This window comes from Pagrus major, chromosome 7 (genome assembly GCF_040436345.1).
Source record: "Pagrus major chromosome 7, Pma_NU_1.0".
NCBI lineage: Eukaryota > Metazoa > Chordata > Actinopteri > Spariformes > Sparidae > Pagrus > Pagrus major.
Window position 1 is genome coordinate 31036806 of NC_133221.1, and position 22184 is coordinate 31058989.

General features: G+C 39.7%; 1 protein-coding gene across 1 annotated transcript in view; it reads right to left on the reverse strand.

The window, feature by feature from the left end:
• Nucleotides 1–22184, reverse strand: part of plch2a (phospholipase C, eta 2a) — a 69478-nt gene that overhangs the window by 21713 nt on the left and 25581 nt on the right. The window contains exons 5-16 of the mRNA XM_073471115.1: nt 20455–20625; nt 17869–17962; nt 15876–16079; nt 15435–15555; nt 10736–10907; nt 7567–7674; nt 3904–4059; nt 3211–3309; nt 1577–1677; nt 1109–1197; nt 459–641; nt 268–375 (exon numbers count right to left, since the gene is read on the reverse strand). Coding sequence (XP_073327216.1) covers nt 268–375; nt 459–641; nt 1109–1197; nt 1577–1677; nt 3211–3309; nt 3904–4059; nt 7567–7674; nt 10736–10907; nt 15435–15555; nt 15876–16079; nt 17869–17962; nt 20455–20625 — 1606 coding nt within the window. The remainder of the gene's footprint in view (nt 1–267; nt 376–458; nt 642–1108; nt 1198–1576; nt 1678–3210; nt 3310–3903; nt 4060–7566; nt 7675–10735; nt 10908–15434; nt 15556–15875; nt 16080–17868; nt 17963–20454; nt 20626–22184) is intronic.

Genomic DNA, 22184 nt, shown 5'->3' on the forward strand with positions numbered 1-22184 from the left:
GTATCCCTGCTCACTTTATCCCTTTAACTCCATAAAGAGGCAGTCCTGTATGCTCGTGCACAGACAGAACAGGATCCTCCTGTTTGCTGCTGTGTCTGGCAATTAGCGCTGTGCATTCATGTGTTGATGTAGAGAGGAGGGAGGGGAGTGCTAACTGCATACAGCAGCTTTAAGTTAATTTGTCAGAGCATGAGGTCAATATTAAAATCAACCACAAACAGTATTTCCTATTAAAATAATACAAATGAATCTTTCTTATGTGCTGACCTTCACACATGCAGGTGGGCTTAAGAATGTAGCCACAGTTGCCGTTGCTGTAGAACTTGGCTCTGTTGAGCTGGAGGACACGGCCCTCTGACTGGTAGTTGAGCGCAACTGAAATCAAACCAATTTCATTTAGTTATTTTCAGCAGGCTGGATGTTTCTACTTTACATGGTGCGTTGAGTTAGGCACATACCGAGCTGGCAGCCGGAGTTCCAGAAGGGCTGGGGGTTGAAGTTGGAGGAATCCACACGGTAAGATGAAGGGTAGATGCGGGAGAGCTGTTGCTGGTTGAAGTGAATGAAGGATGAAGCTTTCTGCTGCATCACCTGGTGGGCTTTGGTCTCACTGAGCGACGACACCTGCCAGCTGCAGTTAGCTGCCAGGGACAACACAAAGGCGTCTTTGTTTTCTTTTCTTTATTACACTTGTTTACTTATATTTTATTTAAATGTTATAAAGAATGGTTCAAGATTAACACTATAAATATTTTGTGTGTAAATGTAATAATCATTATTTTTTCATATTTCAAAAGCAGTTCCTTTAGGTGTGTTGCAGTTATCTGTTCAAAGGTGCTACAGAAATACAGTATTTGAAAAAGGAATATGTAATCAAGACTAGGAATCAGACCTAGCTTTGATGCTAACTTTCAAAACCTGAATACCGATGAGATTTGAGTATTTGTATTTTATATGCAGTATAACATCGAAGAAACCCTCTCAATAAAGTTACCGGCAAACCCAGATATTGCTCTGTCCCTATTATGCAATTGGCATCAGGTTAGCAGTGCACATTTGTTTGAGTGAGTAAAGCTATTTCATGTACAGAGTGAACTGAACTGCTTACCTTGTGCCTCAATATCATAGAGACCCACAGAGCGAGTGTATTTGACCAGATCAGACAGAGCTCTGGATAACTTCATGGTCTTCTTCTTTCTGTAAAGTTAATAAAAAGTTAAAGGTTACACATGTACACACACACGCATGCGCACACATTTTCTCCATTCGTCAGCCGAATCTTTTTCACTGAAAATTATCTATGAAATTAATGATGCATCATCCACCACAGTGATGATGACTATGGTAATCAAGTTTAAGATTATGAGGAAGGCATTGATGAAAAATGGTACAATGGTGACTGATAATGTTGATTATGAATACAATGGTTAAGGTGATGAGGGTGTGTTTACTGTTCTGTACAACAGTATAGTGATGCTTAATTGGTACCATGATAATAGTGATACTGACAGTGTTTTCTGTATACATATTATATTTAAGTGTGTGTGTGTGTGTGTGTTTTGTGTATGTAGCATACTTGCTGTGGTGCAAGGGGGCACGTGAGGCGCTACTTGTACTCTCTTGGTCTGTATCTGTGTCTTCAAAGCTCGATGACTTCTTCAGCTTGGTTGTCTTTTTCTGCAGAAGAAAGAGTAATTATGGGACAACCAATATAAGTCAGATTTACCTCATGTGTAACAGGCTTCAAGAGATGTTTATTGATGTTAAAATCCAGTTTTTTTTTTTTTTGGTTTTTGTTTTCTCAGTGTTGGTTCCTATTGGTTTTGTCTTTTCTTTTCTTTATGAATGTGGGCATGTAATCCCTCATTAATGTATGTGTCAAGTTAATTGTGTAAATCCAATAAATATAATTTTCAAAAAAAAAAAAATCCAGTTTAAAAATGTCAAAATATCGTGGATGCTTTTGAAAAGCTGTATAACCTGCAGTGCTTCATTGTACATGACAAGGATCTATGACAAAAATTGCAGCTAATAAGCAGCATATGTGAAGACAGGCTTCCAAAATAAATAATTAGGTTGTTTTTTTTCATTTCTTTGCAATATGGATGTGTTAATGAACTGAAGCTATTTCTGTTGGTTTGTTGAATCTAACAACACATTTAAGATTTGTATTTTTTATGCAATAGTGATACAACAACCCAGTATCACATATCAACACATCATCAAGAGTTATCATTGCTCTTTTCTGACCAATCACCTCATGCTTAAACATCTATACGGCAAACCATTTACACCAATCAGCCATAACATTATAACCACCTGCCTAATATTGTGTAGGTCCGGCGTTTGCTGTCAAAATAGCCTAGAACCGTCGAGGCTGCACAAGACCTTTGAAGGTGTGCTGTGGTGTCCGGCACCAAGACATTAGCAGCAGATCCTTTAAGTCCTTGAGAAGTTGCAAGGTGGGGCCTCCATGGATTGTTTGTTCAGCACATCCCACAGATGCTCAATTGGATTGAGATCTGGGGAATTTGGAGGCCAAGTCAACACCTTTAAGTCGTTGTTGAATTGTGCCCATTGCAGCCGCTTTCGGCATTGGACAGGGGTCAGTATAGGCACTTTGACAGTCAGCGGCTATGCAGCCTCATTCGCAGCAAATTGCGAATAACCACGTTCTGACACCTTTCTATCAGAACTAGTATGAACTTTTTCAGCAATTTGTGCTACAGTAGCTCACTACCCATATGCATCAATGAGCCTCGGGCACCCACGACCCTGACGACCGGTTCACCGGTTGTCTTTACTTAGACCACTTTTGGGAGGTACTAACCACTGCAGACCAGTAACACCCAACAAGTCCTGCAGTTTTAGAGATCCTCTGACCCAGTCATCTAGCCATCACTATTTGGCCCTTGTCAAAGTCGCTCAGATCCTTACAATTGCCCATTTTTCCTGCTTACAACACATCAACTTTGAGGACAAAATGTTCACTTGCTGTCTAATATATCCCACCTTCTGACAGGTGCCATTGTAACAAGATAATCAATATAATTCACTTCAACTATCAGTGGTTTTAATGTTGTTGCTGATTGTTATATTTACTCATCATAGGGCAGAGGTATGGAGTAGGTGTGCAGACTGAAGAAAATAGAGAAAAGTGTCTTTTAAAACTGAGAGCAAAGCAAAGAGAGGAGAACTAAAAAGGCTAACCTTGCGTTTAGAAAAGCTCCCAATAAAGGAGCGGCCTGTACGCTTGTTGCTGCTGGGATTAGCCTCATCCGCTGTGTCCGTCCCATCCTCACTTTTACCCTGACAGCAGAGGAGGAGAATCTTAGCATTTTTTGTTAGGAAACATTTTAGAGATTTACAACTGAAAATGAGAAAAATCATTTACTGATAAGCTGTCAACCTGACATCTTATGCTCATGCCACAATTTGTCGTGAGTCAATTTAAAAAACAAACATTTAAATTTTATATTCTAATATTGTCATGTTAACCTGAAAATAATCAGAAAGTTTGACAATTTAGAACAAATGAAGGTGTCAGAAGCATAACTGTTATTCTAAGCAAAGAGGGGCTTTCTCAGCATCAAATCATGGCTACACTAAAGGTTTCTAAGGAGGCAGTACAAGGAACTCTAACACACTTTGCAGAAACTGGATCAGTTGGATCTGAAGCACAATCAGGCAGACCCAAAGTGAGCACACCATCATAGGGTCAAGATTCAAGTTTTTACTCAAACTGATATTATCATTCAAAAAAAAAGAAAATTAGGATTACAATTGAAACAAATGTAACCTAGACATATCTTGACTAGCAGTCTCAGACTTTTGACCCCATTGTATATATAAAAAGCTGTTTGAAATGAAAATGTAAGTTCAGGGATCCCTGTCTGCGTCTACCTTAGAGCCAGTTTTGTCTGTGGGCTTCCCAGCAGGTGGGAGGGCTGCGATGGTGAAGCTGTCTGGGTCTTCTCTGTCTCTGATCTTAGACTCCTTCATCAGGTTGTCCAGCTTTTTCTTGGCCATGTTCTCCACCTGCTTCCTGTTGGCTGATGTCTAGAGAAGAAAGGAACAGTTGAGCAGAGAATGATGATGCTGATGCTGATACACAGTGGATGTTACAAGTATGCACATATGTATGAAATTGTAAGTTTCTAAAATATAATAACAGAAATAATCACATTGAAAATATCGTACTTGTTCAATATTTAATGTGATCATCTAACTAACAAAACGAAGAAAAACAAAAATAAATAACTCGTTAACATAAAAAAACACCCTGATCGCGGATACCACCAAAGAAATATGTTTTTATAATCTAGATGTACGGGCCCTTTAAACTAGAACCCTTGGAAAATGATTGTTTAGGCTGGTCTGTGCAGACTAAGAAGAAAGAGACTTTGCACAAGATGCTACATGAGCTCACATTTCATGAGGAGCAAAGATGAAACAATACATTACAATGTAGACCCTCCCACACTGGTTGGTGAATGGACCTTTTATAAATGCAAGCATTTCCACATGTGAGAGCATAACAGGGAATGATAGTGTGACATCCTGTATACAGATGAAGTGGAATCAATGAAAGATGTCATTCAGATATCACAGCTCAGTACATTACTCAGAATAACATGAACATGCTCAGTTCAGCCACATGGTGGCAGAGTGCGTCCATAAACCACCTCAGTCTATAATTAGAGAAAAGGCAGAAGCAACATGCTGCATAGAGAGAAAGAGTTTTATTCCTAAGTGCTCAGGGCAGGCGAGTCATAATTGAGTATATTGGACAATATTGAGCTTTAATAATGAATCATAAAGTCCAGTCAGTGCTGTGTACAATTAAGAAACATTACCTTTGACCTGAACAAAGCGTTGTGCATTATTCTGATCACATTGTACATGGAACACTGGGTGTTATAATTCTCATTTTGGTCTTTGTAGTGAGAAATCGGGTTGCTTCTGAGGCTTTTGTATTCTGACAGAAATATATCTTGCAATGATTTTGAATAAAATTTGGACAATAGCTGCAGTCTCAGTAGTTAAAGACCATTTTGTTAGTACGTTTGTTCAGTAATGTGAAAAAATTCCAACACAGGCTGCAATGAACACATCATATTCATTTGGACTTGATAAACATCGAAACATCATTATTGACAATAGGTTATACAAAAGGCACTGCAACAATTTCAGCCTGTCCTTGTAATGTCGGTCCTGATGTGATAACCACTGGTCCATTCTAAGGCCCTGTTCAGACCTGGTATAAAAAAGCATCCTGAGTGATCGGATCAAAGTGAACAGCTCTAAGTACAGGTGTGAATGCATTCAAGACACATTGAGGACACATTTGAGATCCAGTCACTCAAAACCACATTCAGAGGTGGTCTGGGCTGCATGTGACCACATTCTTTTAGCAGTGAGTACGCACATGTCCTGGGCCACAGTGAAGAAAATGAAGAAGTTGCTGAAGAAGAAGACGATTTACATTTAAACTCAAATTTATGGAAGAAGACAACGTTTTGTTGGATGATAAACAGGACGCATGCTGATGGTAGGTGTGAACTGAAGGATTTAGAGCTGTCCACTTATGATCTGATCACACAGGATGGATGGTAACACCAGGTCTGAATTCCCTCTAGTTTTCTCTTTCATCAGCACCAAATACTGTGGCCAAATTTCACCCAGAAGCAACCCTCCTGGCTGCTCCACTTCCACAGCTGTTCGTGGGAAATTTATAAAATTATTCCCAGATTGTCTCTGTTCTTACAATTTGGAGACTAACCCGCTTGAAACAATGTCCATACTGTAGCTGGCAGCTAAAGGTAGCACAAGCTAAACTGTTTTTTTAAGAAGTGACGTCTCCACTAGTTTACGGGTCATTCCATACCAACATGTAAAAACTTCTAATACAATCATGGGATTAAATTCTTTTTTAGTTATGATTTTCTTTAGTTTGTCCCTCAGAGCTACATTTGATTATTTTTGTGATTCTGTGTATGTATATTCTAAGCCTCACAAATCACTCAATCTTTACTGGATTTGGTTGAAATTTGAAACCCTTTGGATTTATGGCAACATATTTTCATACAATAAGTTGTTGTAGGATGTTTACAGTAATCAAATCATTGATTCACACACACTATCGCACACACATCAAATACTGTATGTCTATGATACAGTAAGAACAGCTGATGTCACGCTGAAGTAATGCTTCAGCTTCCATCATCACTGCTCAGCCTGGTGGATAGATAAACCATTGCAACTGGTCTCCGCACATGGCCTACGATTCGGCCCCCCCCTTCACTATGTCATCCTGGGGATCTCATTCCAGTCACGGACTCTTTCAGGTGGAGGAGGAACGGGAAGTTTTAAGAGGCTTCATCTATATCTCCTCTAGTTTTCACATTGTTGCAGAGCTAAACCTCGACTATTTAAAGTATATATTGAGATATTTTCAAGCGAGGTTCTAGACAATACCATTTATAATCACACAAGGTGAAGTTGCACCACATAACTGCTTTGTAAAGCCATGCTAGTGTGCTTCTCTCCTGTCTCACTCTCTCCGCGCAGTTCCACCTCACTCACTCACAAGTTGTCCTGCAACACTGACGGAGACACAGCGCTGCTACTCTATTTTAACTGTCTGTGTATTAATCTACAGTGCCACATCGGTCTATATGTGACATGAATGAAATTACCGCAGTAGCGCACATGCAATGCAACGTTTTACTGGGAATCCTTGGGTCCTTGCATTCATGTAATTGTTGCTTGACACCCAAACACCTAGCAGACCAAGTAAATAACCTCCTTGCAATGGCACTCCCCCGAACAGGACAATGTGCCCTGCCACACCACAAACAACCGTTGACCTGGCCAGTAAATTCCCCTGATCCCAATCTGATCGAGCATCCGTGGGACGTGCCAGACTGCATCCTATCCATGGAGGTCCCACCCCCAACCCACAAGACCCAAAGAATCCACTGCCAATGTGCCCATGCCAGTCTTGGGTCCATGCCTTGAAGTCTTCTGGTCTTCTGGTTCAGTTGGCATGGAATGACCCTTAAGGCCTACAAGACACTTATTTGGTTCCAGATAAAGAATTCTAATGCAACACTTTTGATGAAGCATCTTAAAGATGCAATATTGGAAAGTGTTTCGGGGCACAGCACTTTCAACTTTCACTGTCAAGATGAGAAAGTACAGCATGTGACTGGATGAGTTGGGAAGTGGATGGGAATGAGCTCATTATACAATACCTTCCACTTTGAAGCAAGCAACAGTTGAGGAGAAGAAGAGGGGACAAACAGGAAGAGAGAAGAGTAGGAAATGAGAACAAATAGCCACACAGAAAGAAAGACACAGATGCACACAGCAGAGATAGCACTATAAGAACAAAGGCAAGACAGCAGAGGAGAACACAAAGTCACAACTGCTTGATTTTAACATGAACCATCAAGAACAGAAAATACATGCACAATTCACATGTCATCTGCTAGAAACAAGGATGTAAAGTCTGTCTCTGGTAAATAGTACAGATAAACATAGGGAAGTGGAGGGAGTACATACATCTCCGTTCATCAGCTTGCAGTCATCCTCCATTTCATCAGCACTGTCTTCGTCCGACACGTCTCCCTCCTCTGCGTTCTCATCAATGTTGGGAGGCAGTTTCTTCCCCTGGTGGAGAGAAATTGAGAGTGGAGCTCTGTTTTAGAAAAACAAACATCTGCAACATTCATTTAACCGTATCATGTATCATGTAAAAATTATGTTAGATGGGGCATCCCTGGTTTCACAAGGGTTAAGACACCAACTGTGTATGAATTCCAAACATCCCCATTTACAGTGCAGCCAGGGACCATCCTCACAATCTCTCCCCCTATTTTCCTTTTCAGTTATCTCTTTGCTGCGCCATACATAATGATATACTCCCAAAAAATTAGGTGAGATTTGTCTTTTGGTCTAAATTTATCTAGCGAGGACCAACAGCCTGATACAAAGATCCACACATCTGAAGAGAGCAGAAAATAAGAACTTCCTTGTGTTTTTTTAAAGGCCCACGATGTATCCAAGTGTGCAGCACATGTTGCACCAGGGCTGAATGACATGGAACAAAATTCTATCAACATTTTTTTGATATCTCTTTACTTTATATCACAATATAACTTTAAGGGATAGAGCATTTAACAGCCTGGACTATTATCGGAGCCGATATTCAGCCTTTTTCTGATTATCAGTATCAGTGTTTACTTGGCTCTGATGCAGCAGCCTCTCTGTCTGTAGTCACCAATCAATGTCCTGCCTAACAACACTTTTTTGATCTCACACGTAATAGCCTATCAGCACTGAATAATCTGTCTGATAGGCAGTTTGTCTGCCATTATACTGACTAATATAACATAAAGGCAGGGGGGGATGGGTGTCTGTTTGTTTTGTTTCTTCCTATATTCACTGTGTCTTTTTCCTGGAGTGACAACACATTGTTAGTTGCACAAATTAAGAAAATAAAAAAAAATCTTTGTGCATGGAGTGTGACCGCTACGTACTCTTCTCTGCTTGCCTGTATAGTACTTTCCATTTTTTAGTTGATATTGTGGATACGTCTAAATACTGTCTGTAGCTTCCTACCCAGGCTCCGCCCCTCGCCACCATACAGAGTATTTCCAACATTTGTGAACACGTCTGTCATGGACTATCTCCTGTTGTGTGTTGCATGTGTAAACAAGAAAATGTGGACAATATCCAGATTTTCCAGAGTACATATGTGAAAGGTGCTATACTGATTTAGACTTGACTGTAACTTGTATTGCATTTTAACCTGGACTGTTATCCAACAACTGTTGAGCTGTTGTTTCCATTGCTCTACAGGAGTCATCATCTGTCTTGTCTATCTTACTTTGCCTATTGTGATCAATGGGCACTCTGTTCCAGAAAGCCACCATATGATTGGTTGGATGCTGCTTTGTTTCCTGGATGTGACTGGTTGTACGAAACATTGTCAAGAAGAAGAACCTTTATTTATTGCATACATTATTACAATATACAATGCTGTGAAATGTATTCTCTGCATTAAACCAACCCTGAGAAGGAGTGGGCAGCCAACATATGGCGCTCAGAGACCAACTCTAGATCTAAGCCACAGCACATTTACCTAATGAAGAATTAACCCAAAAGGATCCAGGAACCAGAAATGTTTAAGACACGTCCAGTGTTATCATTATTTCATGTAACCAGCCCTTGTGTACTTGTTGCACTTTCTATTAGAAGGAGGACGAGACTCGAGAGTGAAGGATTTATGAATTCAACTGGCAATATTTTAGTAGAGTAAAATATAACAGATGGGCCCACTCTCACTGCCTGAGCCTCAATTTCTCTTCAAGTGAGGTTGTTTGTCCTGTGGTTAGATATCAATCTCAATCAAAGTTTCATGGAGGTGGCGGCCCGCAGCAGCACTATGTGGCTGATGCTGTCTGACCCTGGTACCCGCAGTGAGACACAGCACGAGTGTTTCAGGTCAGCTGGAAAGCCGAAGTGTTATAAATCAGTGTTCCTCACAGTGCTTTACATATTGGTGCCATCACTAACACTCACTGCTCACTGTACACACAGGTAGTAGTGTTGCTGTAACAGCTGGCAGAGCAGTCCTTTGCGTGCCAGGTACTGGCAAGATCCCTTCTCTTTAGTGAAAGCATCTGGTGTGAATAAATACTCATTAGCCTCACTATGTTTCTCTCCCCTGTTAACAGAGGGCTGCTGTGGCTCATCATGTCCCTGCCTCTGTTGGTTATTTGTGAAACTAACTTTGATTTAGTGGTTTATATTACAAACGCAGCCGAAGTGCCACCCTGGACAGATGGTTTACATCAGCTTTGAGATTTCAAAATGACTGGTTTAGACTTTTAGTCTCTTACTGGCGGCTAGTTGGCTGACTAAGCAGATATAATCGGATGGAGGAGCCCATTGGTGAGATACATAGAAATAACAGAAAAGTATAGGGAAAGCCCCCTGTGCCCCCATTTCAGCTATTTACATGTTATTGACACCCTTTAGCTGCTGAGCTAAAAGTGTAAGCATGCACACCGTCTGAAGAGGGTGCACAAGCTTGACTGCACTTTAAGGGTGTAAATAATGGCTTTTCAAATCAGTTTGGGATCTCAAGGCTTCTGAAGACTTCGATTATGCTGGAAGAGCTGCTTGGAGTCATTTTATGTTTTTTCATTTTTGGGTGAACTTATCCTTTAATTACCTGAAAGACAAAGCCCAGAGCATCCTGCAGACTCATTTCAGCTCACAAAGCTTGCTGTAAACATATGGTATTAACTAAGGGCAACAAAGATGAGTGTAGCAACATTTTTATCAACATTGGACTACTCTAAGCTGTGAAGTGAAGCAGACTACCCAGAAATGCTCCTACCCCGCAGCTAGAAAACAATTATTTGTGGTAAGCTGGACTCAATATATTGTTTTTCAAAAATAACACAGCGAGCGTGCCCAAATAATGAGTCTACTACACACAGTCCATAAACAACAGGCAGCTTTTTATTCCTTCCTCTAGTTAGGTTTTGTTTTTCATACGCTTCCCCCAAACATGACTTTTTCCAAACACATCACTTCAATCAGCCAACTGCCTTTGAAATCAGGTTCAAACTCTAGATCATAAAATTGTGAGCGGAGATAATTGCCTGAGGACTGACTCCTCTCACCAAAGAGAATCAGTCACATTTTAAACTGACATTACCTTGACAAGGATCTTGCCCTTGAGTGTTTCTGGTGATGGTAGCCATCCAGACTCGTCAGCCTTTATGTTGGACAGGTCCAGTTTGTCCCCCAGGATCTCAATCAGGTACTGGGCCATTTTCTTTTGCTGAGGAACACTGCAGTGGTTCTCTATTGACAGGATGACTGGGTAGCTGAGAGATAATCACACACAACAAATTGGAGTTAAAGGGCTGAAAGGCTGAGGAGGACAAGAGGACAAAGTGTGAAAGATAAACTTTAACTTGGACATTTTAAATTGTAGTTTGGCAGTTTTCCTGTAATTCACTAAGCAATTTACATTTAAACCAAATAGTATGCTAATCTTCCGGGGGGATGCAGACGTTGTTGAGTATATTGTATCTGCCATTAATTGGCTGCTATATTTTATTCTGGTTAGCGCAACACATTTTTATTTTGATGAGGTATTGTTACCATGTATGCCAGCGATGGTGATGAAAATCTGCTCCATGTATTTATTCATTGCAGTTGGTGATTATTTAATGTACACTTAACCGTCAAACAAATTGGTGTCTGGAGAGCATGTTTTTAATTTGATGAATAAATCTGATAGATGGCCAAGATACTCAATGTTCATCAGAACTTCAAACTGAATTTATATATGTCTCTTATCTGGTTTGATTGGATCGTTTGGGTTTGTTAGTGAGTTGTTGTTGATCTTCCTGAACTTATCTCAGGTGCCAGCATGAGGCTGACACTTTTGACTCTTTATAGTAAACTATTACATGCACTGCTACAAAATTTACAACAGATATTCAAGATCACTAGAAATAAATTCTGATGAGTTGATAGATCCCCAGGATTTCATCTAGCATCACCATGAGATTCAATTTAAAGTTCTTTATTGAACTGTCTTGACAGTTAGGCCTACAGCATGATTATCTGTGAAAACTGGTACGGACGTTCATGCCCCCCAGAGGATGATTTTAAATAACTTTGATCGCGTGTCGTTTTATCAAGTGCCCCCATCTAATCTCATGACCATATACCTGCAAAACCAACACATATGCCAGCAGGTTCATACTCCAAACCCATCAAATATGCCAATTTGGTCAGAGGCCTTAAGCTTCAAACTATGAAACTCTACCTGCCCCTCTACTGTCCGTTTTGCACTTGAAGGGCCCGGTGGTCAAGTTAGCTATAATACATATGAAATCAAAATGTACTTGGTTAGGTTTAGGTACCTTCACGTTGTGGTGAAGTTTAGGGTACTTGCAGTTAGGTTTAGGAAAAGAACATGCTTTGAGTTAAAATAACTATGTTGCTCACGTAAGTTCAGTCATGTTGCTTATGTAATGTAATACATAACTTGAAGTCCCACTCCAGTGTTTTTTGGCATTTTTATTATATACCATATTTTTCTAAGTCCTTTCCTGACAATGTTGATGAGCCACAATGTTCAACACATACTTTTTGACAAATAACCTTTGACAACGTTGTGCTAAAAGCAAAAAAATTAAAGCTGGCTCTAAAATGGAACAATGTGTCCACTATAGTGGAGTCTGGAGTCATACGTCATCCTCGAAGCTTGGCTTATATGGGCTGTAAGAGCAGCGTGGCTCCTTTAGGAAGAGGCCAGTGCGTAGTGTGTGTGTGGTTGAGTGAAAGACAGAGAGAGAGCAACGGTGGCTGTCTTCAGAGCAGACAGTGCTACTGACCAATCAACCTCATCTAACCTCTGTGATGAGCTCTAATTAGTTAATGTTAGCAACATGCTAGACAATATTGGAGAAGTTGAAGGGGGGTTAACATTTCATTTAATTTTCTACACAACATATTTTATAGTAAGAGAAAATGTGTTATTGTGTTAATGTGTAATTGTTGCACTGACACTAAAACTTTCACAGTTCTATTTGCTGCACACCACACTTTAAAGCTGTTATACTAGCAGATTTAAACATTTGTAAAGGTTTCTGAAAGACTAACAAGTTTAGAGCTACCACAACCACACCTCATATACCCTCCGCAAGACATTGACATTGAACAACTCCAATATGAATGCTCTTTTATCTGCAGATGAAAATGTCATAATTGCTGGATACTCTGGAAAAACATCAACATTTTCGGGTGAAGGAGCTGTGGTCCAGCATTTAAAACATGTCTACAAGGAGCTACATTTAAAGGCAAACTCCTCATTAGCAACATATTGGCTGTGACGATTCTCAGTCCAAGTTATATTGATGCTTTCGTTAGTGCCACTGGCAGCCCTCTACCAAGCCTGGTTTAATTTAGTATCCTAGGAAATCTGATTGCTCTTTGATGTTGACTTGCCCTGCTCCTGTTTTACTGAATTATCTGTGGCGTACAGTCTAGGGTCCACAATTATGTTTTCAAAAACACACAGTGAGGGTGAATATGCGCAGAAAGCCAGTATTTCTCCTTCATTTTACTTGAAGAGACGGGATCTAAAAATAGAGCTTCTCTGTGCTGCCTCCAGACTGTGTGCATGTCGACTGGATTATCACCTTCTGATGCAGATTCTGTGAGGAGGAGGTCTTTGTGTATGCTTTAATTTCTCTGTTAACGTGTTGCTACGGTGTTAGTAGAATGTTATGTTTTATTTTAGTTTGTAGGTGTATGACACGTACACACAGATGGGTGATAAATTAAAGGGAAAAGCATAAATAAACAATGAATGTAGCTTCCATACCAGGCAGAAGGGCTCATTGAGTGGTTTGAAGAGGATGAAAATTATGTATGAATGCTAGTGCATGGCCTCAACATTCACCAGATCTACAACAGGAGATTTTGAGCAGCTTGTTACAGGCCATTCTCACAAGCTGGGACATAGCTTGTTATTTATTGTGAATGGGATCCGGTGTTGCAGCCTGGCACCACCTGAGCCCCAGAGACTTAGAGGGAGCACAGCAGCACTACAGGTGAAAGCTGAGAAGAGTTTAACTTTATGCAAATGCATTTGGACAAAATGCAAATGACAGCCAGGTGAGTGCCAAACATGCTTGTTTCAGTGCCCAGGAGAGCAGAAGGACAGAGGTGTTTCCTTCTCTCACCACAGATCTCCTCCAGCACAAATACAAGACTGCAAGTATGCAGGATCAGTCTCACCGGTCTGGGCCTGACTGTTGTATTACAACAGTTCCATCAACATGTGCCACGTAAAAAAAAAACATCTCCCAACAAGCCAGTCTGTACTTGGGAAACAAACTGTGTGACAAGAAATTAACTACTACCTAGTGTGTAGTACGGACACTGCACAGATTTACCTGCTGAACTTTAAGATGGACATCTTCACACAACACTGGGGAAAAATGGGTGCAGTTCGTCAAACCTCGGAGACCTGATTTTGTCAGGATTCGTTTTTTTATTTTGAATTTGTTAATGAATAGAAGAATATGTGCATTTGTATTCAAATTTCTTACTGTAACATGCATGCAACTAAGTACTAGTAACTGCTGTAACCCTAACTCTTCCTCTGTAGATGTAAACAGTGATGTCTCTTTCTACAAAGGTTTCCCTTGAAAATGAAAAGAAGTAGACTATGGATCTGAATGAAAATGAGGCTGAGAGACTATATTTCTGTTAGACAATAAGTTTATTTATTATTATTTTTGACTTTTTCCTCTCATTGATTGTATGTCCATTTATAGTGCCAGTGGATGTAATATCAGTGGATTTCTAAATAAAGAGTAAATTGAGATTTAAATTACTTGACAAGAGATAAATGAACAGCTGACAAAGTAATAGAATAACGTTTATATAGCACTCTTACCCAAAACGCTTTACAAGATTTTTGGCGCTCATTCACCCATTCAACCACACACTAACACGTTAATGACAGCGAGATACCAAGCAGGGTGCTGGCCTGATCGCAATTTTGGTTTCATTGTCTTGCCCAGGAAACCTCAGCTTGTGGAAAGGAGGAGGTGTGGATCGACCAACACTGTCATCAATGGACAACCCTCTCTACCTCTTGAGCCACAGCTGCTCCATTTTGTATTTTCTATTTCAACGTCTTTAAGGCTCATGCAACATAAACTCAACATCCCTGGTTTTCTTTCCTTGCATTCCTGTCTACATATATGTTTATTGAATAAACAAAATAAATGAATGATGAATGAATCATAAATATAAAAAAGCAGACTGCACCCAGACACTATAAGATATCCCCTTTCTTTGGTTATGTGTCATATATATCTGTAGTTATTCTAGACAGTGAATGATCAAATGAAAACAATGTACTCATCACCTCACACATCATCACCTAACACTGACTATTTGTCTACAACCAGACCCAGTGCACCATATAATGTTTCAAATGTAAAGAAGCTTCCAAACGTATTAAACTCATCCGAGCCTGCAATTGTATTCCAAGCCTCATTTCCCCCATTTTTCTCCATTGTTATATGGATCCAACAGCCTGTGTAACACTGTAATGTGCACTGACAGCATACATGTCGACATACTGCGGGAATTGTTTTCCACATGCCTACTCAAGCTGTACTCCCAATCTTTATGGTTTGTCAGTTACCATCAACAGAAAAGCAGATGACACATGAGAATGGTCTATAAGAGCATTCTGACTGACTGTGTATGTGTGTGTGTGTGTGTGTGTGTGTGCCAGTGGGTACAATGAATAATAGAAACGTGTAAAAATCCTTGACAATGTGTGTGTGAGTGTGTATGCGAGCGTAAAAACATACTCATTCTTGACGAAGGCGTACTTGTTGATGGTCTCGATGACGTCTTTAAAGAGGATCTTGGAGGTGAGGGTGTAGCCGTGGTGAACGATGGGCTCACCGTCCTGACCGTCCCAACAGTCCACTGTGGATGGGAAAGAAAAAGAGGGGGTTATATGAGCAGGACAGCCATGAGGAGGACAACTAAAAATGCAAATATGATTTAAACAGCTTAAATAACTGTTGTTAAAACAGACTTAAAACAATCCCATGTGCCAACTCAAACCATCAATGAATGTATGCACTCTACTATTGTGTGTGTCAAAATTATCATTAGTAATCATTCCAAACAAATGTTTAAGTAAACTTGCAAAAAATGTTTAATCTTTATTAAGAACGAATGTGCTTGGAGCTGAGAGCCACAGGCAGGGTGGGGAAGTTTATGTTCCATATTTCCATTCTGACCTTCAACACAGCGACAGCCGGCCTGCAGCACCCAGGCGTACATGTCCACCCTGGACTGTGACATCAGCTGGTCACCCATCAGGTAGGTGTTGTGTGAGGAGGCGATGAAGTAGTTGCACAGTGGCTGGTTCATTTCCTGGTTCACGTTGTAGTGTTCTGGGTTGAAAATGTCCCCCGCCGGGCTGCGCATGTAATTCGTAAAACCTGGAAGAAGATTCAGATAAATGGCTTTGTACAAAAGGGCTTATACAACTTTGTTTTTCTTTTTTACTTTACTGGTAAGTCTAGAAAACAATAACATTCGCTCCCAATAAGTGTGAATAATAAAAAACCAGCAGTGCTCACTCTCTGGTTCAGCACAAGGAATTTATTAAAGTAGGAAGAGACTTGACATCAACTGTCGAACATTCTTGGTGCTAGTCATATTGTAGTCTATGGGAGATTCATGGAGAAGCAGACTTAAACCCAACATATCTACTTAGTATGACCTTTGATGAAGAAATAACTCTACAAAATGAAAGAACAGAGAATAACGATTGATTTTTCTAAAAAGGGGAATTAGTTCATTTGCTATCTCCAAACAGCATCCAGAGACGATTAAAGGGAAACATCACAGGACTCAAGGCGAGTCAAATTAAAATGCTCACCATACCAATTTTTTAAAACGTTTCTTCATGAAAAAATATTACAAAAGCTGTGTGCTTCATTACATCACATTATGGCTATTAGGAAACTGTAGAAATCTTATGACAACAAACTTCATCATCTGAAAATAATGCATCTTACCTATGAATGAATCCATCTCTCTCCTGATCAAATCAACATGTTGCAAATACTTAATGCTAAGTTACTTAGCTAGCAGTTAGTTTATTTAGGGTATTATCACGGTCTATCTGACTTACACTTGCATGAATGCATGCATGCAAATAAATTATTAAATTAACATACAACTCAAACGAAATGTGCCTTGAAAACACATGAAACATTCGCTAAATACACACAATAAAAAAACAGTGCCTCCATCACCCAGAGAGATAACCTGTGAAACTGAGAGGTGACAGATGAAGAGGTGGTCTGTATATTTCCCACTACGATGACTGCTCTGAAGTTACTTAGATATTTAGATACTGAAGTGTGTTCTATTATTTTGTAGAGGTTTTTCTTCATCGAGGTCATACAATACAACATGTAAATGTATTGGGTATTAGTCTACCTGTCCATGAATCTCCTAGACTACAGTAGAAATGGCACCAAAGTCTGGCACCAGTGCTAAATTTAATGATGTCCCTTTCTTCTTTTGTAGCTTCCTTGGTCCAGCATATTTTCTTTTCTTACTCTGCCCCAGTCACACCTGATAACCTAGATCAGGTGTATTAAGCTAATCCGTGAGTAAGACGAGATGGAAAATAAGCCTTGCTTAGGGCTGTAGAGTATTCCTAGGCAACATTTTTCGGAATCTCGTTAGTCATACGTAGTCATAATTTTGATAAATCATGACTTTATTCTTAAAATGGCACATCCTAAAGGTACTATTTCAATTTCAATTCCACCCATACCCTCATAAATTAACAACTTTATTCTAATAATATTGACCTTTTTAAATGGGGACACATGCACTGAAGTTTCTGTTGCCCATCTACAAACAATCAATCAGAGACTAGACTCAGTTCACAACATTTTGGAGTCGCACTGCAGCCTCGAACATGCCATTACTGTGAGTCTCTTTGGACAAAAGCATCAGCCAAAAGAATGAACTATAATGAAATAGTATAATAATAAAATTAGAGACTGATAAAAAGCAGAACTGATTAAATCCAACTGAATCTTTGGTCAAACATACAGCAGACCAAGCACTGCCACAGCGCCAATTTGCAATATTCCGACCTTACAGGGAAACATTTTCACAACAAACCACTTATCTAGAAGAACTAATAGCATTCAGTTTAGTTTCAAACACAAGAGAGGTCAATGTTTGAAATTACAGTGGACTTACCATCAATTCCCAGAACTCCTTGCTTCTGGTTCTCAGAGCATGGCTCAAATTTGTTGATTATCTCCAGGCAGTGGTCCTTGGTCACCTTGGTCATCTATGAATTACAGAAATGCATGTCAAACAATAATAAATTGTATATTCCTCATAAAAAAAACCTTGGGAAACAATATGTAGCATTTATGACAAGTAAAGGATAAAAGAGAGCTCCCTACATGTCATTTTTCTATCCATCCTGGCTGCAGAACCCAACTGCCTGTATGGTTACTGCTCTTTAAAGCCTCCAGATTGGTCAATCAGTTTCCATCTCTGTTAATCAATCAGGGGGTGGGGCAGTACCAGGTCTCTCTCATACTGTGTCAGCGCGTTTATGACAGTTTAAAGCATGTGGGAGAGGAAGGCTTTAGCAAGCTCTCCTGGTGAGGTATTATTTCCACATGTTTGTTTCTAAAATGTTTTTCATCCCACATCAAAAGTATTAAGCGGGGTGAATGTCTAAAATTTGGTAAATGGGAAAGACTTGCTACTCATCTCGTCATAATCCAGATGACAGAGTACTGTGTAGAGAGGAGCACACATTTATTTATTGTTACGGTGGACTGGCACCAAAAAGCAGCTTTGTGGGCTCACAGGCTGCTGTCAGCTCTCTCAACACTGTCACAATTACACACACAGAGCTCTCAGAGCTTTTCTGACAGTCATAGACATCATATATCTAAACTTTTTTGGATTCAAGATTAATGTAAGTGTCATTGTGCAATATAAGATTGTATAATGCAATTTCTCTTGAAATTCCACAAGCGACATACATGCACAAAAAAACAAATACTATACAGACTAATTCATAAATAATAAACATGTCAGAAAAATAAACTATTCATGTATGAGTGTTGAGGATGAGCTCAGGAGTCTCAGCCTGAGGAAAGAAGCTGCTCTTTAGTCTAGTGATACGGCAGCAGATACTTCTGTATGTCTTGCCAGAAATTCAATTAATAGTAATTTAAGAATTATAAATTAATCAATTCATCCTTCCACATCCCACTCCACTCCATAAAATTGTTTTGTTTTGTATTGATTCTCTTATGTAGCGTGAAGGAACTTCAACTACTGTACATTTCATTTTGCAACCTAGTTTGTAAATGACCAATAAATTAACCTTGATCCTAATATAGAAAGCTGAAGTATAATGTACTGCAGGATGATGTCTAATATAATCATTTGGTAGTTGCAAGGTTGTCATAAGTCGATATACGAATGTGGTCCAGCTAACTTTATTGTGTTCTCTTTACATCTGAAACCAAACCTTAAGCCTCGGGAACATTTTTTTTCTTTTCTCTTTTCCTGCTTCATTAGATGGTAAGGGGTGGAGAGAGGGATGACATGAAGTTAAGGGCCCAGGCAGATGCAGCAAGGACTGAGCCTTGTTACATGGTATGCACTCTACCAGGTGAGCTTCCAGGGAGCCCTTGGGGACATCAATTAGTCTGGACTGTGTGGGAACAGACAGTGGCTATTGTTTGCCACTAACACATATCAGTCTGTCTCAGATCCAGAGGAATACAGTAAGTAACACAAAACACTTGAAAACACAAATTCAAGTGTTTCACATACTACTATTTCTTATTTGAGGCAGAAAGAAACAGATACAAGCAAAGTCTGTAGTAAATGATACCAGCAGAGACAATTCTGGCATCACTTCAAACAAATCGTCTCACAATACTGCTTCCACTACTCTCCAATAACAGGAGAAGGAGAGCCATCTTATTCACAGCGCCAGAACTAAATGCTGAGTATAATTGGCGAAAAATACAGTAGGCCTGAGTGGAGGTGACGTGAAGCTATCCAAACAGAGCCTTATGCTGTTTGGAAACATTTAAAGAGCCAGCCAGAGTGCAAATGAGCTGAAGGAGCAGACACTGGTTGTGTTAAGAAAAATGAGCTGTTACGCTAATTAGCTTTTTATTTCCTTTCAGGCGATGGAATCATTTGCAAGGAGATGTACTTTATCCCAAATGCTGCGATAACACTAATGCTAATATCACTGGAGGCCCCTTGCTGTCTACATTTCCCTATATTAAACACCACTTCAGCGGCCCAATGGCTAGTTGGTTAAGCTTTTGACCTCTCTTGCTTACGGGTATTTAGTCTACAAAACTGTAAAAAAAAAAAAAAAAAAAAGGTTCCGTAGCAACCTATGAGGCACTGCTTGAAGGGGGGAGGTGGAGGATCTTATCATATAAAGTACAAGTTTGAAAATAAAAATCATCTGGTGGTGTAGAGTTAAAAAGAATGTTTACCAGTTTTACCAGTCCTCTGTAGCTGCTCCTAATCTCTGCTGCAGGCACCATTAGCCACTACTAGCATAGCACACAAATCTATGACTGAACGGTCAGTTGTTAAGCTGGATTGTGGGTAATGTAGGAACCACATTTTGACAAGGAAGAAAAAATAGTATATAAAAAAACGACATCTCTGGTTTTTACTGAAAATGTCCATCGTGAGTGTGACAATGTTACAGGAGTGCGACACTAAATCAGTCTTTTCACTGTCAGTCTTTATTGAACTTGAACAGCTACACACAGTGTCTACCTTTTGCTCAGTCTCCAGGAAGCGGGCTAGGTTGTCCGTGTCCAGGTGGTCTTTGAGGTTGCTGTAGGTGAGCATCAGGAGATACAGGTCCCTGCGGGTCGACATCATCTTATAGAAGGAACAGAACTCCTCAAAGCCCAGCGTCCCCTGGTTGTCATCTGTATCCGCCTCCTACACAAGGTACAAGGAATGATTTAAGTTCAGTTTTTTTTCACAACATCGCCCTTGATTTACATGCTAAAGTTTCTCAACAATAGCTCTTTTCAGACAGAGACTCCGCCGCAAGGAAGGCTCGCCTTTTCTCTGCCTTTGTTTGTTCACACTGATGAAATGTGATGAAGAGCCAGTAGGACAGACAGGATGAGGCTTTTCCACATATGGATGCAGTATTTTTTTCATCATATAAGTTGCCAAAGACACTACCAGTTACCACATTACTGTTGTTTGGTCCTGTAACGTTGCTTTGTGGGTTTAATGTGGGACATTTCTCTTTTATTTGATGAGTGAAGGATCTGTTTAGTTGTCAGACTGTGAACACCATCAGACTGACACACCCCTGATTCGTGCCTCTGGCTTTTCCATTCACACAGACGCTGTTTCGCCTCTGCTGCAGCTCTTATACTACCTCTACAGGCGGATCAGAGCCTCAGCAGAACTGTCCCCTGCACTGAAAGGGCAGTGTGAACGGGGCTAGTGACTCCTAAAAATATGCAATTTAGTCTTTCAAGCTGGACAGTCGAGTTTTTTGTTTTTTTCCCCCCACACTTGCACTATAACTGTTGTTGTTTTTTGAAGTGTTCATTTTGTCAGCTATTCTTGAAAGCAGAACTCCATGTAAAATACTTATTAAGCTTAATAAAGCAACAACAAGGCAGTAAAGGTTTCAGGTTTAACAATGATTTAATAGGTAAGTAGTTAAACTCAATAAATGGGTTTGTAATGCCATGATAAACAATTATAATATATATAAGAAAACGTTTTTTATCAAATAACATAATTAGCATTAATTCACATTCTTAAGCAGTCTATAAACTGTCAATGGGTACTTATAAATGTCTTATAATATTAACAATAAATGTGTTCATGCTATTACTTACACATATAAAGTCTTATAGTTAATACGCATCTTACAAGGGCTCTATTGCCTATTAACTAATGTTCATTACAAGGACTTTAATATGGAGGTTTACCTAGTCTTGTTTTAGTCATTAACAGACAAAAACTTTGAGAGCTAATAAGTTTTCACAAGACCAAGTGTTCAAACCTCAGTAAACAAGCTAGGTTAAAATCCACCTGGTACTGAAAACTGGCTGAAACAGTCTCAAACCTGAACCACAGCAGTTTAAAAAGTCTGGATGAATGGTTCAAAACAAAACAGATCTAAAGACAAGAAAAAACGCACAGTCATTTTTTCTAAAGACGAAAAACATAGAAAATGTATTTTTTTGCTCATGTAGTGTTTTTTAACTATTCTTTTCATAAAGAGTTCATTAATTAATACATTGTGTGAAAATGTCATTAAACAATGTAATACTAGTTTTAAGTTATAATTTAAGTTATCATCATCTCTACATATGTACTCACTGAAATATTTTCAGCTTGTATTACAATGACAGATTGGGTTTTATAGCTGTACCAGGCTGAACAGGTACTGAGTCAGCCTAGAAAAGGCTGCGGCTGTGTTCGTGTACTAGAACCAGGTCAACGAGAGCACTGCAGTGGGTCACACC